The following is a 20,728-nucleotide window of genomic DNA, read 5'->3' on the forward strand; positions in this document are numbered from 1 at the left end:
TCCTTGTATTTTGAGCTTCTGCTTTGCTTCACATCTGTTTGCAGTGTTGATATTATGGGTGCTGGTTGTTTTGTTCCTTTGCAGTTTCACCCATGAGCTGTTTGGGGCTCCTTGCATCAGATTTTGTTACTCAACACTTATTCTCACTGTAGACTTCAGCTCTTTGCCTTTCGACACGTTTACCAACCCATTACAGGTCTCCATGGTGACCAAATTGCATCCAGACTGGACCATTCCTTCGTGAAATTTAAACACATTTGGCCAAAATTACTGGTATAGTTCTCTGATAGAAAACGGTGAGTCTAATACCGACTTTGATATAAAAATATAATGATGGAGAAAAAGATAACCTTATTCTTAAAAATTGTATTGGCTAAATTCAATTCAATTCAAAAATACTTTATGAATCCCAAAGGGAAATTAAATGTTGTTATAGCTCATATTATGAAGGTTTCCTCAAAGAGCCGTTGTAGATGCTGATGGCTGTGAGCAGGAAGGATCTCCTGTAGCGCTCCGTCTTACAGCAGATCTGAAGAAGCCTCTGACTGAAGACACTCTGTTGTTGTAGGACAGTCTCATGAAGAGGATGCTCAGGGTTCCCCATAATGTTCTTCATTTTATGAAGAATCCGTCTTTCCAAAATATGCATTCATATCCTTTGTTTCAGCATTTTGTGGCATAAATCATAACCCCTAACCATAGCATAGCCTACTATAAAGAGGAGGAAACTGCTAGTTAAATTCCAACTAACCGCCTCGTTAGATGTATCACCAAACCAACATGAAGATGAATAGTCCAACATCATAGTTTCCCTGATATTTATGAATGTCAATGCCAGATGTCCTCTGGACATTTTGCCAATTAAGTTAATATGTATAACTCCTGCTTGTACTCACATATGGGGCCCATATGGACCACAAAAACGGGCTAATGGGTCCAGGAAAACTGCTTATATAGGTTTGATGTAGGACAACTGTGGGACCTTGATGTGTCACACAGTTCGAAATCACTATCCTGGTATCCAATTGAGACCCATAAATGACCTTCATAGTGAGCTCCATCTGGTTTTGCCAATATGAGCCGGAACCAAGTCAGCTCTAAGGGGTCCCATACAAGCCCAAGTCCAGGTAGTGCCCGCATAGCCTGCAAAAAATCCATGTGGCCCACATACATATGCTGACTGGGCCATTGGAAGTGCTACATCTGCTAATGCAAAGAAAAACAACAGCAGTGCATTTCATTTATATTCAGAAGTTTTTCACGTTTGATATTAGAAAAGTCTACTTGGAAACCCGCAACCATAAAAACATGGCTGCTGTAGGAATAAAACGTACCTCTGACTGTCTCATTATGTCAGTCACCTACCGTTTTGTACAACATGCTTATTTAAATGTGTGTGTAGATGTGTTGCTCAGAGCAACAAAAAACAGCCAGAGGTGGACAATCCCAGTCCAGAAAGTAAAAACCCTGCCTAGTTTTCCTTCATCCCGTTAACTTAACCAGGTGATTAGTCCCTTTCTATGTTGTGGAGATGGAAATGGAAATGGTTGGAACTAATCTCTGTACAGGATTTTTACTTTCTGGACCTGGATTATTCACCGCTGCAAACCGCACTACATTTTTGAATCTTGAGTCCCAACTTGCTTCTTATGTTCTTGTCACCAAACTGCACTGAGAATCTACAACAGAAAGGTACAAACTGAACATTTGACATATTTAATAAATGACTTGCAGTAAATGTCCAAGGCTGAAGAATCTAAATTAGCCACCAGGATTTTTGCTTTCATTTACACCTCCTTTCCTTCGTCGGTCACATTTATGCAGCTTTCAAATTAGTGCTATTGGCTGTTCTGCACAAGCTATGAGTGGCAATAATGAAACCTTTAATAATAATAATAATAAAGTCCTCCTATTCATTGCTGATATGAACTCAGCAGAGTCTGGTTTATTCTAAGAAACATGCAGATCCTGCTGGGTTAGCTCGCTGTAGAAAAAACATTTGAGTTATTGTGTTACTGCAACTTTACATGTGAGATTGAGCTGCTTTTAAGATAAACAATAAACTGGTATCCAATTATTACTGTAGTGTTGCATTATTTTTCACATGAAGTCAAATCCAGTCAACACTTTAGTTCCAATTCACATGGAGGCGGTTTTCCATCAACAAGGCTAAAAAGGTTTTTTTTTTTTTTTACAGATTAAGCTAAAATGTTTGATGAAAACTGGCCCAAAACCCAACTGATAAATTCAAAAATATGGAATTTTGAAATGTTTATGAAAATTAAATGAAGATGCTCACATTGCTTTGACACCAGGAATGTTTGACTTATATTTTATTGTTTAATGAATAAATATGATCCTGATCATCAATTCCAAGTTTTGTGTGTCGACATTGGCCTAAAAAAAAAAAAATAAACGTTCAGTCAGTTATTTTGAGCACATTGGATGGTTCATGCTGCTCCCAAAGAGAGAGACTGAAGACATAGAGCTTCTGGATGGGTCTGGATTTCCTCACCGTCAGTCAGAGTCTGGCACAGAGTTCAGGAACAACTCGATGTATCTGTGTCCTAAAAAGAAACCCAATTAGAAACAGAACCTGTGGCACCAGCAAAGAAAATTACACCGCAGTGTTCATTTTAGCATTAAACTTGAATAAATATATAGAAATCTGGCTGTATGACAAGTTCTTTATAAATAAAGTTTGAATTGTAATAAAGATCCCTCAATAAATATGAAGACAGTTCATGTTTCAGGTTGGGTTATGAACCTTATTTTAGTTGGATGAAGATGAACCACCAAACAATAACATTTAAAAGCCTGAAACATCAGGGATTTAGACAAAATAAGGAGTTAAATATCGTGAAATTTAAGATGCTTTAAAGATAATTCTCATATTTAAGTAAAATCATGGCAGGTTAAATATATTAACCACCCTGTGCTTCAAGTATTTCCTACATATCTGTAATCTGGGCATGGATTTATAAAACCCCAGACTTCAAACACATTTCCAGATGAAATTATTTAACAAGCACAGCTGATCTCATGAAGGTGAATAAATGCAAAATTAGAAGTGGGCTTTTAGGCTGGCAGTGTATCAGATTCCTGAACCTCTTACTAGTATTAATAATCGTATTGATCTGGAGATTCAGTCAAACTGCGCTCTCTTTAAAAACAAAAAAAGAAGCTTTTTGTCTTCAACACGAATTATTCAATATTCAAGCCTTTTTCCAACCATGAAAACAGAACCATAAGATCTATTTACAGGATTTTCTCTGATTCCAAAACTTTTTTGCTTTTAAATGAATGTACAGTTGCATCTAAATGTAGTTTTTTTGGTAAAATATAGAAACTAGCAGCTGTTGGCTAATATTAAAAATATAAAATGCCCTTTTAAGGACTACTGTGGTAGTAACATTTGTCAACCCCTTCATGACAAGCATCTTTCCTACTTTTTAGAGCACTAATAGACTCTCCTGACCTGCTGTAAACATGATTCACAGCCAGACACCACCTTCTGGAAGTTCAAGTCAGGTGACCATGACCACTCAAGTATCCTCCAGGACTTCTTCTGAAACCAAGCCTTTAGGGTCAGCTTGGGGTCATCGTACTGTTTGAAGGTCTAATAAAGCCCAAGCTTTACCTTCCTCACAGACAACCTGACGTTCAGATCCCAGAATTTCCTGATATTTAATTGTATCCATCTGGCTCTCAACACGCTGCATGTTTCCTGTGCCAGGGGAAGCAAAGCAGCCCCAGAGCATCACTGACCACTGCCATGCTTCACTGTAGGCATGGTGTTCTTCATAGTTTTTCACTTATTCATGTAGTTGTAAGCAAAAAGAGCTTTTGTGTTAGCAGTGATGCAGATGTTGGGGTTCAGGCATGGAGTCATTTTGCGTTTGGTATTACAGTGGAAACTCGAGGGTCAGTGTTTGCTACCACCAAGTGTTGCTGGAGATCTTTCTCTGTTAGTTCAAGGTTTCTGAGCACCTGTCTCCTCAGGAATCTGGTGGCAGCTGCTGACACCACCCTCTCACATCTACACAACAGAACCACACCAAGGGGGGGGGGGGACTAACCAGTTTGTTTTAAACTGTGCAGAACACCCTAAAGGAGCCAGAATCTGGTTTACCTTGGACCACATCCGAGAAGTTTCAATTCGAGGATTGAATAATTGAGGCTGCAGTAGTCATTTAAATTAGGATTACATTTTCTGTTGGATTTGAATAAAATTTGTATAATTTTAGTTTTATTTAACAGTCTAAACAGTTCTTGCGTAATTTGTTTATTCCAAATAACCAATAAACCCTATTAGTACTTTTCAGTCACTGATGAAGTTCCTACCCATGTTCATGCGGTCCCTGGACATGGCGTCCAATGCGTCCCTGTGGCAGCTGAAGTAGACGTCGGCCTCTCCGCTCGGCCTACCATCAGGTCTAAATTCAACCAGGATCTTCGACACGACGAGAGGAGAGAAGAACTGCAGGAGGAGGAACAGAAAGGCTACGGTTCTGCCGTGTGCAACGTTGGAGGTCATGTTGGAAGTTCTTGTTTTCTTTGCAGTACCTTCACGATGTCTTCTCCAGAAACCTGGAAGGGAAGTCCCCTCATATGGATGTAATGCGTTGACGCATCTGAGATTTGATAGGAACCTGATGCGGCACAAATCACAGAAAAATTGATTTAATGTTAACTTAGATTAACCATTTTTCTTTAAGCATCAGTTCGTTGTAGTATTCACTAAAATACCATGAAACAGATTAAATATTAGGGATTATAGATGTAAAATATATTCACTGGACAGTTAGACTGGATCATTGTATAAAAAAGACTTATGAATGCATGCAAACATTTAATAGGTTGGAAATCTAAGCACACATTCATAGAACAGCGTGTAAAGTGTAAATAAATAAGGTCCTGATGTTCCCTCACCACCTCTGTGGTTGGTGTGGGAGTCAGGAACTGGTCTCCTGCTGGCTGACTGGGATGGATTTAAACTCATCCTTGTCCTCCTCCTGGCAGCCTGGATGTTGTCCCTGTTGCTGGGAAACACCTCGATATATCTGCGTGAGAACAAACAGATGTGCTCACAATAAAGCCGAGACATCTGGATCATTCTGTTGGCAGGAGGAATATCTGGGTGGGCCAGAACCTTCATATGTAAAACCATTTCTCATGTGACTCTGCTGTCGGCTCACTGCTGCAAAATGACTGTTTTCCCTCAAACAGTAACAGTTTGCGACTAAATTTGAGCTGATTTTCAGCCTGAATCAGACACAGCGCACGGCAACAGTTCCGGGTTTATCAGCACTGATGTGTTTTGTTTAATGAAGTGTGAACCGGTCCGGCGCTGCTTACCTGTGTCCAATGAGCTCTCTGTCTTTCTGCAGAGCTTTATCTGCTTCCTCCTGAGAGGAAAACTGCACAAATGCTTCCCCGGAGTTTTTTCCCCTGGAGTTTGTGATGATGGTGATCCCGTTTTCAGCTATATTCAAATCTGTGTTAATAAAACAAGAAAACATCCTGTGACGGTCAGACATGCAGAGCATGAAGGCAACATGTGCAGGAAAAAAACAGTTGCCAAATCTTTCCTAAAAATAATTTCAAGACAATATCATTTAACATGAGCACACTCAATGGTGAAAATAATCACCATTTTCTTTACTTTACAGCAGGCATCAACTTCCAGATCATACTTTCATAATCAGACCCTGAGCAGAACTGATGTAAATAATCCAACATAAAAACTTGGGAGGTGTAAATCTAAGGATGAAATAAAAAAGTGCCGAACCTGAAAAGAAGTGAGCGATGTCGTCCTCGGTGCAGGAGAAGGGGAGCCCTCTGAGCAGCACCACCCCATCCTCTGCTCCAGTCGCGGCTGCTTTGTTCAGGATGACCTCAGCGTCGCAGTTCGTCACTTCATATACTGACAAAACACAAGACAAACTCCTTTTGTTCATCAAATAAGCATCAGATGAGGGTGTTTTTAACTGTTTTACAGCAGGTCATTAATTACAGGACAACCCAGCAGCTTTTTCCTTGAAGAAATACAAATTATTTTAATAATTTAAAAAGATTAAAACAGACAGTTCTGTCCATTATTTTCTTTAAACTTTCTGGAGGCATTTTCAGGTTTTTCTTGGAAATGTTACTGCTATTCCTCGAGTTCTTCACCATTTTCAGAAGAGTGTTTTTGTATAGAACAGTGCATTTTAATCTGAATCTTCAGGCACTTTAATGGCGTTCATTTAACAGTTCAGTCAAACAAAGAGCTGAACAGATTTAAAGGGAGGAAAATGTCTGTGCATTCTAAAATTTGACTGTCTGCATTTTTAGGTCTCACGTTACATTTGTCTAATGCTGCTAACTTTTTACATAAAACTAGAGCAGAATTTGGTTTTAAACCAACAAATATCCGAACAAAAGCTTGCGCTGAAGTCCATTTTCAGAATAAACAACAAAGAAACATACAAACACTTTTGCCCAATATTGTACCTTTGGTGGATATAAACAGTTTAATCAGAGGATCTCATTATCAAAAAGGTACCAGTCAGGAGAAGTGGTTATTAGTTATATTATGAACCACAGTGAAGACAGTAATTATCAAGTAAATATTGCCATTACATAACCAAGACGTAGCCATCTCTTCCAAACCTACAGCAGGATTAAAGGAGCTGCAGGAACTTCCAGAAAGTGCCAGCTGTGTGGTCAATGTGACAACACTCTCCTCTATCCCTGATATGTCTGAGGTTTTTGGGTGAGTGGCAAGCCTAAAACATTTTCTTATGAAGAAAACATACAAGTTTTGTTAAATCTTGCAATAACAAATTTGCATTCTGAAGCAGTTTGGAGAATGTTTTATGATCCGATGAAACCAGGGTCAGACTTTCTTCCATCGTTCCCAAACATGTTTGGTGCTAAACCGACACTGCGCCTCACCAACAGAGCACCACACCCACAGTGAAGCATGATAGTGGCAGCATCATGCTTTGGGGCTGTTTTACGTCAAGTAGAACTGGGGCTTTAGTGAAGGTGAAGGGAATTATAACAAGTCCCATTTATTAGTCGATGTTGGAACAGAACCTTCAGGCAAAAGATGAAGAGAAAGTTCCTGTTTTAGCACCACAACGACCCAAAGCATACACCCAAAATGACAAAAGAACAGCTTTGCCATAAGAATAATGTTTGCACTCGCTCAGCGAACGTTCAGAGCTGAATCAGATTGGAAAACGGTTGGCTGATCGGAGGAGGGTCATGTGCAGGAGACGTGCTCACAACCTGACAGATTTGGAGCCCGTTTGCAAACTTGAGTTTCAGATATAACCAGGTCCAGCTGCGCCATGCTGAAAGACTCATACCAGAACAACTGAGTACTGTAACAAAATCAAAGGTGCTTCAACAAAGCTATGGTTCAAGGGTGTGCACACCTATGTAAGCAAATCATTTTCTGTTTTTTACAGGCTTTAGGTCACATTGAAAGGGTTGCATTGTTTAGCATCACACAAATCTACAATTTTAACAGGTGTTCATGCATTTTAAATCCATTTTGTTGAATTAAATCAACTTTATCCCACTGCAGATTTTAAGCACTTTATGTGGCCCAGGACACGCTGGAGGGACTATGTCTCTCGGCTGGCCTGGGAACGCCTTGGGCTCCCCCTGGAGGAACTGGAGGAGGTGTCTGGAGAGAGGGACGCCTGGGCGTCTCTGTTGAGTCCGCTGCCCCCGCGACCCGGTCCCGGATAAGCGGAAGACGACGAGTACGAGTACGTGGTAATTCCAACAAAGGAACAATAGAACACTTAGAGAGATTTAAGTAAGGGCTTGCTGTCGGCATTGTGGCTCCGTGTTGAAAGTGACAGTTGCTGGTGCAGCTGAAATAAAGAAGCTCAAGTTCAGCCTTGTTACCACAGCTAACAATTGGAAAAACCAACCTTCAACATAACGTGGACCAAGGTACTGTCTGTGCTTCTCCAGAGCCTTGCTGACATCCTCTTCGTGCTCCATCTCAATGAAGGCGCGTCCTGATGGCCTGCCCACCCTGTCCAACGTCAGGTGGATCCCCTTCTCCCCATCATGGATCCTGCAGTCTGCAGCACAGAGTATTTGCTTCATTACAAATTCCTTATGGGTTGTTTTAGACTAAAATATGTTGTGACCCTCAAGCAAACTTTAATTCACACAAAGATAACCTAAATGAATAGAAAAAAATTATGATTTCATTTAAAAAAGGAATTCAAACCAACCTCTGTGAAAAAGTAATTACTCCCTAAACCTAATAACCAGCTGCTCCAGCCTTGGCTACAAATCTTTCACATCCCTATGGAGGAATTCTGGCCCACTCTGCTTTGCAGAATTGTTTTAATTCAGCCACATTATAGGGTTTTCCTGTGTGAACGACCTGTCAAGGTCATGCCAAAGCATCTCAATCAAAGTTCCATTTTTGTCTCGTCACTCCACAGAATATTCTCCTAAAAGTCATCGGGATCACCAAGATGTTTTTCTGCCAAATGTAAGACAGGCCTTTGTGTTATTTTTGGTCAGCGGTGGTTTTGGCCTTGGAACTCTAACCTGGAGGCCATTTTGTTCTGTCTCTTTCTGATTGATTGATGAAACTGAGAAAAGTGAGGTCTTTGGTGATCTGGTGTTCTCGCTTGTTTTGTGACCTTTTGGAGTCATTTTGATTGGAAAGACCTACCTTATTTCTCCATTTGTGGATAATGGCTCTCACTGTGGTCCTCGGGAGTCCCCAAACCTTAAAAACTGTTTTGTAGGACTGATAGATGTCCATGACTTTGTTTCTCATCCGTTCTTGAATTCCTCTGGATGTGTTGCTTTCTGAGACTTTTAGCCAACTTCATGTTGTCAGACAGGTTCTATTCTAACATTATTTCTGAGGAGGTTAATGGTGAATGAACAAGGGGTGATTATCTTTTAATAAACAAAACTGCATGTTGTATTTCCGCAAGTTATCTTATATGGAAAAAATTTTATTGTAGCATCGGAGTACGCAATAATATTTGTTGGTCAATTATTTTTCAAAAGTAAGTAATCCATGCTGTGAATGCACCTAGTGTATAATATAACATCTGACACCGATGCTAAAGATCAACGAGGCAGCTGGAAGCATCGTAATGACAGCTGAGAACAAGAGGAGGAATGAAAATATAAACACAACTGATATCATCATTGCAATATTGATCAATAATATCACCATCACATCATTTTCTAGTTTTGTGCAGCCCTACTATTAATGCAACATGTGCAAACTTTCTACAAGCTGCTGGACCCGGATTTCTAAAGTTTCTGCTCACCTGAGAAGAACTGCAGGAGGTCCTGTGCTGTGCAGGACCAGGGAAGACCCTTCACCTGCACGATGTACACCTCTTTGGTTTCTGACTGTGAATCGGCTTGATAGTCCGGCAGAGGAGGGTATTCATCTTCGCACGGTGACCCTGCCTGGAAGACACAAAGACAATTTTCAGGCCACAAAATCCTAATTGGCTCTTTCAACCGGAGAAAGCTAGAATGCTCCTCCTGGGTTGAGGTGAGTCTATGCAAAATGTTCGGAGTACAGCTGCCTTGTTCCCAGGTGGGAACAGCAGACGGATCAAGGCTCAGGCATGACTTTAGCTGGGGAATCAGTCTGGCAGTCTGCTTGGATGGAGCCAGCAGTCAGCTGTTTAACAGAACTGCTGCAGGTAGCTTGGTAACTGTAGTAAAACAGCATAGGATAGCTAGGGAGGTCGGTGGTGCTCCTACTTCTTACTAGAAATGTCTTTTTTGTAAGTGGGGGAAAGGTGTAATAGCCTTATTCTAGCCAGCTGATTAGCAGTGCACAGCAATCGCTGAGGGAGAGGGCTGCGCTTGTTACTCTATGTTCCATACAGAGAGGTAAGGTTTCTCCTGCACTTTCCCTGGAAAGGACTTTAAACCGACATATCTATTAACAGCCCTCTTCCGGTGAAGAGGTTTTTTGGAAAACCTTAATTTTCTTCTGGTGAAGTCATTGTTTTGTAGATTTGGATTTATTTTTGGACTCCCAGTGATGATAAAAACAAAACATATCTTCTTAGGATTTGGAACAGTGACTAAAGAGTTTAGTTTGGTTCCATCAGACTGTAACATATTCTCCCACCTGGGTTTTAGAAGATTTTAACCAGGGCTGAATGTTTTCAACCAAACTACTTAGACTGGACAAATGGAGAATACAGGAGATTGCTGTCAGATAGTTGTTTTTTTTTTTTTTTTTTGGTAGTCTTGTACTGACTGGTACCTTTGTACAATGAGACTATTTTGATCCTTTGTGGGTTATTCGAAAACTATAGTTTCAGCTAAAGAATGCAGAGGTTAAAAAAACTACCAGTAGACCTGAACTTTACTTCCGTTTCATCTGATTCTGACATTTAATCAAGAGGTGGTTAACCTAAAAATGTGTTTAAGGGTGGGGACATTTTTTTGCAAACAGGTAATTGCAGCTTTGTAATATTTTATATTTTCTCCTCTAAAAGAATTGTTTTTCGGGTGAATTGTACAGGTGAAATGATCTATCATGATCTTATTTTTACCTCCCATTTTTTTTTTACCAAGCTACCTTCTGTTAAGTAATTATCCAAAGTGATGAGCTAAAACAATATGATCATTTTAATTAAAAAAATTCTGAGCTGGGATATGCTGCTTTAGTAAAAGTATATTTTTAAGAGTGGAAATGACCACCTAAACTGACTGACTGTTTCCAGCTGGAATTATGGGTCGGACCTTGGTGCAGAAGCGGTGCTGGGTGCTTGTCAGGACGGGCAGAAGCTGACTGAGTGTCCGCAGACAGACCGTGGTTCTATCAGACGTCCATGCTCGCTGCTGGATGTGGCTCCACCTGAACTCCGACAGCACGCCGCTTCTTGTTTTGATCGCTGCCGTAACAGGCAGCTTGTTCACTGCGACACACCGCCGCAGTAGAACCAGCAGAGTCTTACAGCTCCCGGACATGTTATCGCTACACAGCTACGGCCTAAAAGACTAAACTCAAAGATTTCTGGACAGTTTCGCACCCTCAATCAGCCGGATTAGCTCGGCTAGCTGTTAGCTTTCCAGGATTAGCTGAAAGTCACGTGGGTAACAGTCAAGGGCAACGCACGAGCGCGTTAACTGTCCAGCGTGCTGTAGCGCGCACATTGCATCCGGTTTAAAATTTCAAAATAAACCCTCATGATATAACCCTTACTTGCATTAATACCATAACCTTCGAAATGTTTTAATCATCTTAAGGCAATAGGGAAAAAAATATAAAAATATAAAATTCATCTTAGTTAAACATGTAACTTCAGAGATATTTACATGTCAGGCAAGTAAACTTTACTGACATAAAATCACAAACTGTTGCACAATGAACTGATACAACAACCTAAGAGCCAACAATATATTACAAAATAGCAGGAAAAATCACTTAAAAGCAAAGATGCGTTTTTTAACTGGCTTTAAAAATAGACCACAGAGTCTACTGACCTCAAGTCCAAAGAGAGTTCCTGCAAATCAATTAAATTCAATAAGGGTTGTATATTTGTGTACATGTATGTGGTGTGAGATATATATATATATATATATAGAGAGAGAGAGAGAGAGAGAGAGAACAAACAAAACCATGACCTTTGGATACACTAAAATAGACTTGATGGGGGATGTTTGTTCTTAAAGGTAAAAAAACATTTCTGTCAATCAGGTATGAAGAGAACCACTGCGGTGGATCCGATGCACCAACCCAGCTTTTCCATTTTGGACTTTAAAGTGTTACCTACAAATTTAAAGAGCTACAGTATACACTGACTGAAAACTATGAAATAATAAAAAGTGGCCGCTACAAAAAAAAGAATATTGTTTATGCCAATAAACAAAAAGTAAATGAAAAGTATAACTGAACTCTATGACACACAACTAAAAGCAGATGTTTACATACACTGCACAAAAAGACACATAACCTTTTAACTCATCACTTTCTGACAGTAAATCAGACTAAAATATTCCTGTTTAAGGTCATTAAGGATTACTAAAATATTTAGATTTGCTTATTGCCATTTTAATAAATAAGAGAATGTTTTTGATTTTTTGAGTATTAACATTTGTTTTGTTTGTGCTCTCTCCAAATTTAGAGGTTTACATACATTTGCTTAAAGTTTGATTGAATTGCCTTTTAAACTGTATAACTGGGGTCGAAATTCATGGGCTTCTTTTCAAATGTCTCTAAATAATTTGCTGGAATTTTGGCCCATTCCTCCTTACATGACTGGTGTTTCTGAATCAAGTTTCAATTCAATTCAATTCAGTTTTATTTATATAGCGCCAATTCACAACACATGTTGTCTCAAGGCACTTCACAACAGTCAGGTTCATACATTCCAATTAATCCTAACCATTGAACAGTGCAGTCGGAGTTAGTTATTTATTCAAATTGGATAAAAAGTTTTTCTGTCTAAGGAAACCCAGCAGATTGCATCCAGTCAGTGACTTGCAGCATTCACTCCCTGTGATGGACTGGCGACTTGTCCAGGGTGTACCCCGCCTCTCGCCCATAGACTGCTGGAGATAGGCACCAGCTTCCCCGTGACCCACTATGGAATAAGCGGTAGAAAATGACTGACTGACTGAATGCCTGTAGTTTGTTAAATTAGTGGTATGTTTGGGGTCATTGTATTTTCAAGCTGTATCCTAGCTTTTTAAGTTGCATTTGGAGGAATGGATCCTTCTGCACTGGCATTTCTGCACATGATGGGACAGAATAATAATGTGGGTAATGACACTTCTTCACAGTGTCTTTTGGTTTTGTTCTGGGGTTCATTGGCCCATTTCACACCAAAACACATTTATATCTGGGACTCAGGAACTCAGTATCTTCTTCTTGATGGTATGATGGTTGGACATTACTATGGCATTTATTGTTCCATATGGTTGTTTAGTACATGGACATCTTGATACTGTATCCGAGGATTGGAGCTGGAGAGAAATTTCAAACCTTCTTTTTGAAAAATCGGAAAATGTTTCAGACTTGGAACTCAGAAAATCCATCTATAAGATTAGACTCTGATGATACTGACCTGAATCAAAGTTAATTGTATAGGACTAAACTGAACTATGTTAAATTAAATTTGTTTTAAATTCAGTAAACTGGGATTGATTGTTTAAATTTATTATATGGATTTTATTATTTTAAATACATTTATTTTACCCATCCTCATAATTTATTTCGTTTTTGAGTTATACAATCAAACAATTTAATTTTAATTAAGAATTTATATATTTGGTATACAATAAATTCTGTTCAGTTTTCACAAGCATTTTACTTCAACGCTGCCTTTTCATGAATGTGAGTCACAACTCAGCTTCTTCGGCTTGAGTTGGCTGTACATTTTCTCTCAGGCAATGTTATGTGAATGCTGCCATCTAGCGGTTTGGATGTGAATATAATCCCTACCCATGTCCCTGCAGTTAAAAGGTAGTCAAAGGAAAGCAGGCTTTTATGGTTCTGTAAAATAATTATTAACTTTTATTAGGTTTTTAGCAGATTTTTAGAACACCAAAATTACCAACATGATCACATTTTAATTATGATTTATTGTTTTTTTTTAAATACAGTATCAATCATTGCCTACTTCTAATATCACGTATAAATGTTTTTTAGTAAACAGCCATGGGATAATGTCAGGTTTAAGGGTCATAAAAACAAAGCCATGACAAAATTATGTCTAAACATTTTCCACATCCTGTACAATTTAATAGAAAAACAAACATTTACGTTTGAGGACAAAATACCCATCTTTTGATTAAACTTCGGCATTCATTCTTCCTTTGGCAGGAGTCTATCAGCATTCCACATCTTGACTTGGTAATTTTTGCACAACATCCCTTGCAAGTTTCCCAAATCTATCAGATTGTAAGAACATATCTTGTCCACAGTCATTTTTATGTGACCCTGCATCTACAGATTTAGGTCTGAAGTGTGGTTAAGCAAGTCCAAAACGTTTTCTTCTGGCGAAGCCATTCTTTTATTGATCTTAGAAGTATGACTACACTTGCACCGATACAGAAAAATAAAATCGCTCTTCATTTCTAACTTCCAACCAGACAAGTGAAGGTTTTAGGCTAAAAATAACTGGTATCTATGAATATTCATTACTTCACCCACAATGATAAAGAAGAGTAACCCCAAAACATGTTGCTGCCACCACCATGTTTCACGGCGCATTCACTGGTGTCCTTTTGGTGATGTGTGGTCCTGTTTCTGTGCCAGACCCACCTGTTGAAATCGTGGCCCAAAAGTTCTGGTTTGGTTCCTTTATACCATAACACATTATCAAGGTTTAGGGAGATTTTCTCCAGGCCAGTAAACCATGTTTCATTCTCAAATTCAGCTTACTTTTGTCATCTTGTCAGCTACAAATAGTAAACATACCATCTAATCTCTCTAAACTCAATGAATACAGTGCCATCCAAAAGTATTTACACAGCTTGAACTTTTACATGCAGTATATTTTCACATTACAACCAAGAGCCTTTTTTTGTGGCTTTTTACATGATAGACCAATGCTAAGTAGGTCACAGGAAATGAAGCATTCCTCCTTGTAAAATCATTTTAGAAATAAATATCTGAAAAGTGTGTTATACATTTGTTGTCAGCCCTTTGGGTCAGTAACTTGTAAAATCACATTTTGCTGCAGTTACAACTGCAAGTATTTTTTAGTTATATTTCTACCAGCTTTGCACATCTAGCAACAGGAATTGTCTTCTTTGCAAAATAGCTCAAGTGCAGTCAGATTAAAGTCCACAGTCTTTCCATATAAACACTTGCAGATTAATGTACACAGTAATTTTCAAGTCTTTCTATGGACTCTCAATTAGATTTAGGTCTGGACTTTGACAAGGCCATTCCAACACTGTAGGGTCGTTGTCCTGTTCGAAGCTAACCATCCCAGTCTCAAGTTTTCCACAGCCTCAAATAGGGTCTCTTCCAGGATTGTTCTAGATTTTACTCCATCTATTTTCCCATCAACACTGACCAGCTTCTCTGTCTATACTGTCACATACCGTCTATACTATAGCAGCATGATGCAGCCTTCACCATGTTTCACCCTGGGGATGGTGTGTTTATGTTGATGAGCAGTATTTGTTTTTCCACCACACACAACATTTTGCATGCAGGCCAAAAAGTTTAATATTGGTCTTATTTGGGCAGAGCACCTTCTTCTTCACGTTTGTTGTGCACTCTGCATGGCTTGCAGCAAACTGCAAATGGGACCTTTGATGGATTTAAAACATCAGGGTTCTCCTTGCCTCAGCTACCATGGGCCACAGTTGTGCCATAATCTTGTATTTTTAGATGAGGGATTGAACAGAGCTCTGTGAGATATTGGGATACTGTTTTATAACCTGCCACTGCTTAAAACGTATCTACAACTTTAACCCTGCCCTATCAGCCCAGTTCCTGTGTTTACTAACTATGTGTTGGGATTATGATTATTAATTAATATTTATCAAAATGGGAAGAGTTCGGTGAGGCCATGGAGAAGGACTACCGGTTGGCCTCGAAGCGATTCTGGCAAACCGTCCGACGCCTCAGGAGGGGGAAGCAGTGCTCTGCCAACACTGTTTATAGTGGGGGCGGGAGACTGCTGACCTCGACTGAGGACATTATCGGGCGGTGGAAGGAGTACTTCGAGGATCTCCTCAATCCTGCCATCACGCATTCCGTGGTGGAAACAGAGGCTAGGGACTCGGGGTTGGACTCTTTCATCACCCAGGCTGAAGTCACCGAGGTGGTTAAAAAGCTCCGCGGTGGCAAGGCTTCGGGGGTGGATGAGATCCGCCCTGAGTACCTCAAGTCTCTGGATGTTGTAGGGCTGTCATGGTTGACACGCCTCTTCAACATTGCGTGGCGGTCGGGGACAGTGCCTCTGGACTGGCAGACTGGGGTGGTGGTCCCCCTTTATAAGAAGGGGGACCGGAGGGTGTGTTCCAACTACAGGGGGATCACACTCCTCAGCCTCCCTGGTAAGGCGTACGCCAGGGTATTGGAGAGGAGAGTCCGACCGATAGTCGAACCTCGGCTTCAGGAGGAACAGTGTGGTTTTCGTCCCAGCCGTGGAACACTGGACCAGCTCTATACCCTCTACAGGGTGCTCGAGGGTTCATGGGAGTTTGCCCAACCGGTTCACATGTGTTTTGTGGACCTGGAGAAGGCATTTGACTGTGTCCCTCGTGATGCCCTGTGGGGGGTGCTCCAGGAGTATGGAATCGGGGGCCCTTTATTAGGGGCCATCCGGTCTCTATACAAGCGGAGCAGGAGTTTGGTCCGCATTGCCGGCACTAAGTCGGACCTGTTCCCAGTGCATGTTGGACTCCGGCAGGGCTGCCCTTTGTCGCCGGTCCTGTTCATAACTTTTATGGACAGGATTTCTAGACGCAGCCAAGGGCCGGAGGGGGTCTGGTTTGGGGACCAGTGGATTTCGTCTCTTCTTTTTGCGGATGACGTGGTCCTGCTGGCCCCCTCTAGCCAAGACCTACAGCATGCGCTGTGGCGGTTCGCAGCCGAGTGTGAAGCGGCTGGGATGAGGATCAGCTCCTCCAAGTCCGAGGCCATGGTACTCGACCGGAAAAGGGTGGCTTGTCCTCTTCAGGTTGGAGGGGAGTTCCTGCCTCAAGTGGAGGAGTTTAAGTATCTTGGGGTCTTGTTCACGAGTGAGGGAAGAATGGAGCGGGAGATCGACAGACAGATCGGTGCAGCTGCCACAGTAATGGGGGCGCTGTGCCGGTCCATTGTGGTGAAGAGAGAGCTGAGCCGAAAAGCAAAGCTCTCAATTTACTGGTCGGTCTACGTTCCTACCCTCACCTATGGCCATGAACTTTGGGTCATGACCGAAAGAACGAGATCACGGATACAAGCGGCTGAAATGAGCTTCCTCCGTAGGGTGGCCGGGCACTCCCTTAGAGATAGGGTGAGGAGCTCGGCCATCCGGGAGGGGCTCGGAGTAGAGCCGCTGCTCCTCCACATCGAGAGGAGCCAGTTGAGGTGGCTCGGGCATCTATACCGGATGCCTCCTGGACGCCTTCCTCGGGAGGTGATCCAGGCACGTCCCACCGGGAGGAGGCCCAGGGGACGGCCCAGGACACGCTGGAGGGACTATGTCTCTCGGCTGGCCTGGGAACGCCTTGGGCTCTCCCTGGAGGAACTGGAGGAGGTGTCTGGAGAGAGGGACGTCTGGGCGTCTCTGCTGAGTCTGCTGCCCCCGCGACCCGGTCCTGGATAAGCGGAAGACGACGAACGAACGAACGAACGAATTTGACTAAATTAATTTCTTAACCAAAAATCCTTATTTATGAATTGAAATCAGAGATGTCCTCTGGGATTGTAATTGTGGCTCAAAGCCCTTGATAATTGCAATTAGTAAATTCTCAGTAATAGTTGATAACTATTTACTAGATGTCACGGTTTAATCAACCGTTTCTGCCGAAACGTGGGGAACTTTGACCTTATTTTGAATGACAAATCACTCTTGCACAAAATAAACACAAACGCCTTCTCTTTATCTATGTGAATATTTATTAAATCAACAGCCCTGATACAATTCGCTGTTCCGACTCAATAATCTTCACCAAATCAAACATGCAAAGTTCTACTAACAAGGGTAAAATATCTAACTAAAAAAACAAAAACAAAAACAGCAGTGGGTGTGTATGGAATCAAATCAGCAAATATGGCAGTTATGGCAAAATTACAAAAGAAATATGGTTGAACCAAGCTGCGGGAGGCCACTCCCCAAAGTGTAGCTCAGCAGGACACAGGCATTCATAAACTTCCTCCAAGCAAAGTTGTAAACCCAAGAAGACAAAGGATAATAAAACTTTTGGCGGCAAGCTAGTAACACGAGGTTGAAGACAAAGAAAATGGTTGGTTTTCACCATAAGGTTATTATAGCAGTCCAGTTTCTCAGCGCACCTGCTCTCAGGTGTTCGCACAGTAAAAACACAACTTGCGAGACTCGACGGCCTCCGAAATTCAACAGCAGTCAAGTTTCAAAAAAAGGTTGTATGCACATACAATTCAGAACACATTAGACTATAAGTGGCGACTCTAAATCGCACTAAAACCTACTCTATCCTGCCCAAGCTATTCCTAATAAAGAAATAAAAATAAAAGGATGGATTTTACTTGATGTTGTCTCCTCTGAGCAGAGGGAGAGAGAAGGGGGGGAGTTCCACGCGTCCGTGGATACTTAGCAAAGCAGTCCGTTTTTCGTCCTTGTGGCCTCCTTGGCAGAAAGGTGAAAAATATGACGGACCGTCACTAGTCGACTGGAACAAAAAAAAAAACGAGGAAAAATTGCGTCTCCTGGTTTTTTTTGGTTACGTGTTAAACTCACATCTTCGATCGGTAAAGTGAAATCTCTGGCCTTCCTATTCCAGAAACTTCTTTCATGAATTTTTCTTTTTCGTTGGCCAACGGGGAGAATGAATGAAAGTCCACACGGGATTTCTTCTCCAGAATTGATGCTCCAGTTGCGTGATAACCGTGTCTCGGTTTCAGCTGAAAAAGCACCTCCTTAAAGGGCCACCTTCCTATATAGTCTCCTGTGACGTCAGACTGGGGACGCCCCGTCATATCAGCCGCAGTGCCCGCTGGGATTTGTAGTAGCGGACTATACCGGGAGACAAAATGGCCGATGATGCTGGAAGGCCTGGTGGTGTCCAGCAACGTGCAAATGGTCCAATATTCAGCAAAAAGTGGTCCAACATATGGGTCTTCTGAAGGCAGGTGGTTGCACTGAGTTTTACGTAGGGATATCAGAGTAAAGGGGGCTAAATATGCTAAGGCACACCATTCTTTTCAGATTTCAATGTGTGGAAAAATGAAAATTATTAAAGCAACTCCAGGTTCAAAATGATACCGCCAGAATCCTGTCTGGCTCTAGGAAAATACAGCATACTGTGTTATTCAAATAAACGGCGCCATAAGTATTTCATGCAAAGCAGAAATATGAGAGAGATGCTTGTCCAAATGGACTAGTTTTACTGGACTGCTTTTCTTGGAGTCTGATAAGTGTTCAGCCTAAACAGGTAGTGTGATCCATCCATCTTAAAAGGAGACGTGCCTGTGTTTTATAAGAACTGCTTGTGCTAACCCTCTCATTACACACCGTTGACAAAATTTCAGACATACTGTTTCAGACTGTTTGTGTTAGTCTCGGAAACTGATCATCTGACCTCAGTAGCTGTTGGCTCTGGACGAATGTGAAAATATTCTGTGTCATCAGATTGTGTTTCTGTTGAAGGAAATGTACCTCTAAAACATTTCACGTTTCATGTGCACACACACACACTGGACCAGTGTATATTGGCGTATTGTTAGGATAAACGTGTTTCGGATACAATGGAAGGGAAAACTGACCCCTGGATGTGCTGAAACACAATGGGTATTCTTTTACATACAGCCTTACTTATCTCTAGAGGAGATCATGGGAAATTTGCCTCACTATACAAGTATAACATTTAACATTTCTGCACATTTAGAATAAAAGGCACCTATAGAATTTGCAAAAGCTACATTATCCTCTTTATCAACGGTTCCACAAGCAGAACTTAAAAAAAATAATCAGAATATTACCTTCAGGTGCATGCATTGCAAACCCTAACATGTTGCATGTGATTATTTCATGACTTTAGTTGTGTTTGTTGTAGATTTCTGGCATGTCTTTGATACTATTTTCGTATCTTCATCTCTTTGTGTCTGCAGTTTTTCAGCATGTCTTCTCTTTGAAGTTATTAATGTATAAATTTAATTTTCAGATCTCGGACATCACTCCCAATCTAAATGTGTTTGTAGGATTTGCAAATAATTGAGACAAGAATTCCAACCTTTGGGAATTCTTATTTCTAATTTTACATAGAAATTTTGCCTTTACTCAAGATATTGGACTTCTAAGTACAAACAAAATACTTTATATTTTACAAGAGAAAACCAGAGACCTTTGAGCCTATTTGGTAATCTCAAAAATATTTGGCTATTAATGATGGAGCATTTATTTGTACACCAAAGGATTCCCAAGTTCCAATTCGGAAAAATTAACCGTAACACTATATGAAGTCTTAATTAACTTGGAAAGATAGGGTCCCTAGCCACAACTCTGGGCTGATGAACACATCTAATTACCAAAACAATAATGGAGCAGAATCGTTTAACACTGAAACAAAGTCAACAAATTATATAATTTGTTCCAAAATGCATGTATTTGTGTATTGTGTATTGTATTTAAAATAATAAAACCAAGACCACTGGAAAAGAGAAATGAGAAAATGTGGGATTTTTTTTAGAAACAAGCACCTAAATCTATGACCATTGGGGGCGCTGTTTTCCCTGTACACCTCAAGGGTGTTCTACTATTGGCTTTTCACTAAACCAGTTTAAAATTTACAAAAAAGTATTAGGTTCACTTGGAGGATTTTTTTAAATTAGATTTTAAGAATAAAGTTGAAATGTTGAGGAAAGAAGCCAAAATTCTGTTCTGAGATTAAAGTCAGAATATTGTTAATAAAGTGTAAATAATTTCCTAAAGAAAATGCAGAATGCTAAAACTGCTGTGCTCCTTCCAAACTATTTTAATCAAGTGTGCGTCCACGGGATGTTTAATGCTAAAATAGAAATAATTTCATTGTTATTAAATCGTATTCTAAAGTATAAAATTTCAAG

General features: G+C 40.7%; 1 protein-coding gene across 2 annotated transcripts; it reads right to left on the reverse strand.

Moving 5' to 3' along the window:
* Positions 1 to 2,318: 2,318 nt before the first annotated feature.
* grsf1 (G-rich RNA sequence binding factor 1) lies at positions 2,319 to 11,123 on the reverse strand. Of its 2 annotated transcripts, XM_047380752.1 has the most exons (10): positions 10,759 to 11,123; positions 9,315 to 9,459; positions 7,935 to 8,090; positions 5,792 to 5,926; positions 5,359 to 5,497; positions 4,933 to 5,063; positions 4,567 to 4,652; positions 4,345 to 4,480; positions 2,516 to 2,567; positions 2,319 to 2,397 (listed from the first exon to the last, which is right to left on the reverse strand). In XM_047380752.1, the coding sequence occupies exons 1-9, from the start codon at positions 10,984 to 10,986 to the stop codon at positions 2,518 to 2,520; spliced, it is 1,206 nt and encodes a 401-aa protein (XP_047236708.1). In that variant the 5' UTR covers positions 10,987 to 11,123; the 3' UTR covers positions 2,319 to 2,397; positions 2,516 to 2,517. The 2 variants fall into 2 exon arrangements, with proteins under 2 accessions (XP_047236708.1, XP_047236707.1); XM_047380751.1 differs by having other exon boundaries at positions 2,319 to 2,567.
* Between the last annotated feature and the right edge of the window lie 9,605 nt (positions 11,124 to 20,728).

The sequence above is a fragment of the Girardinichthys multiradiatus genome, chromosome 12 (genome assembly GCF_021462225.1).
Source record: "Girardinichthys multiradiatus isolate DD_20200921_A chromosome 12, DD_fGirMul_XY1, whole genome shotgun sequence".
NCBI classification, from domain to species: domain Eukaryota; kingdom Metazoa; phylum Chordata; class Actinopteri; order Cyprinodontiformes; family Goodeidae; genus Girardinichthys; species Girardinichthys multiradiatus.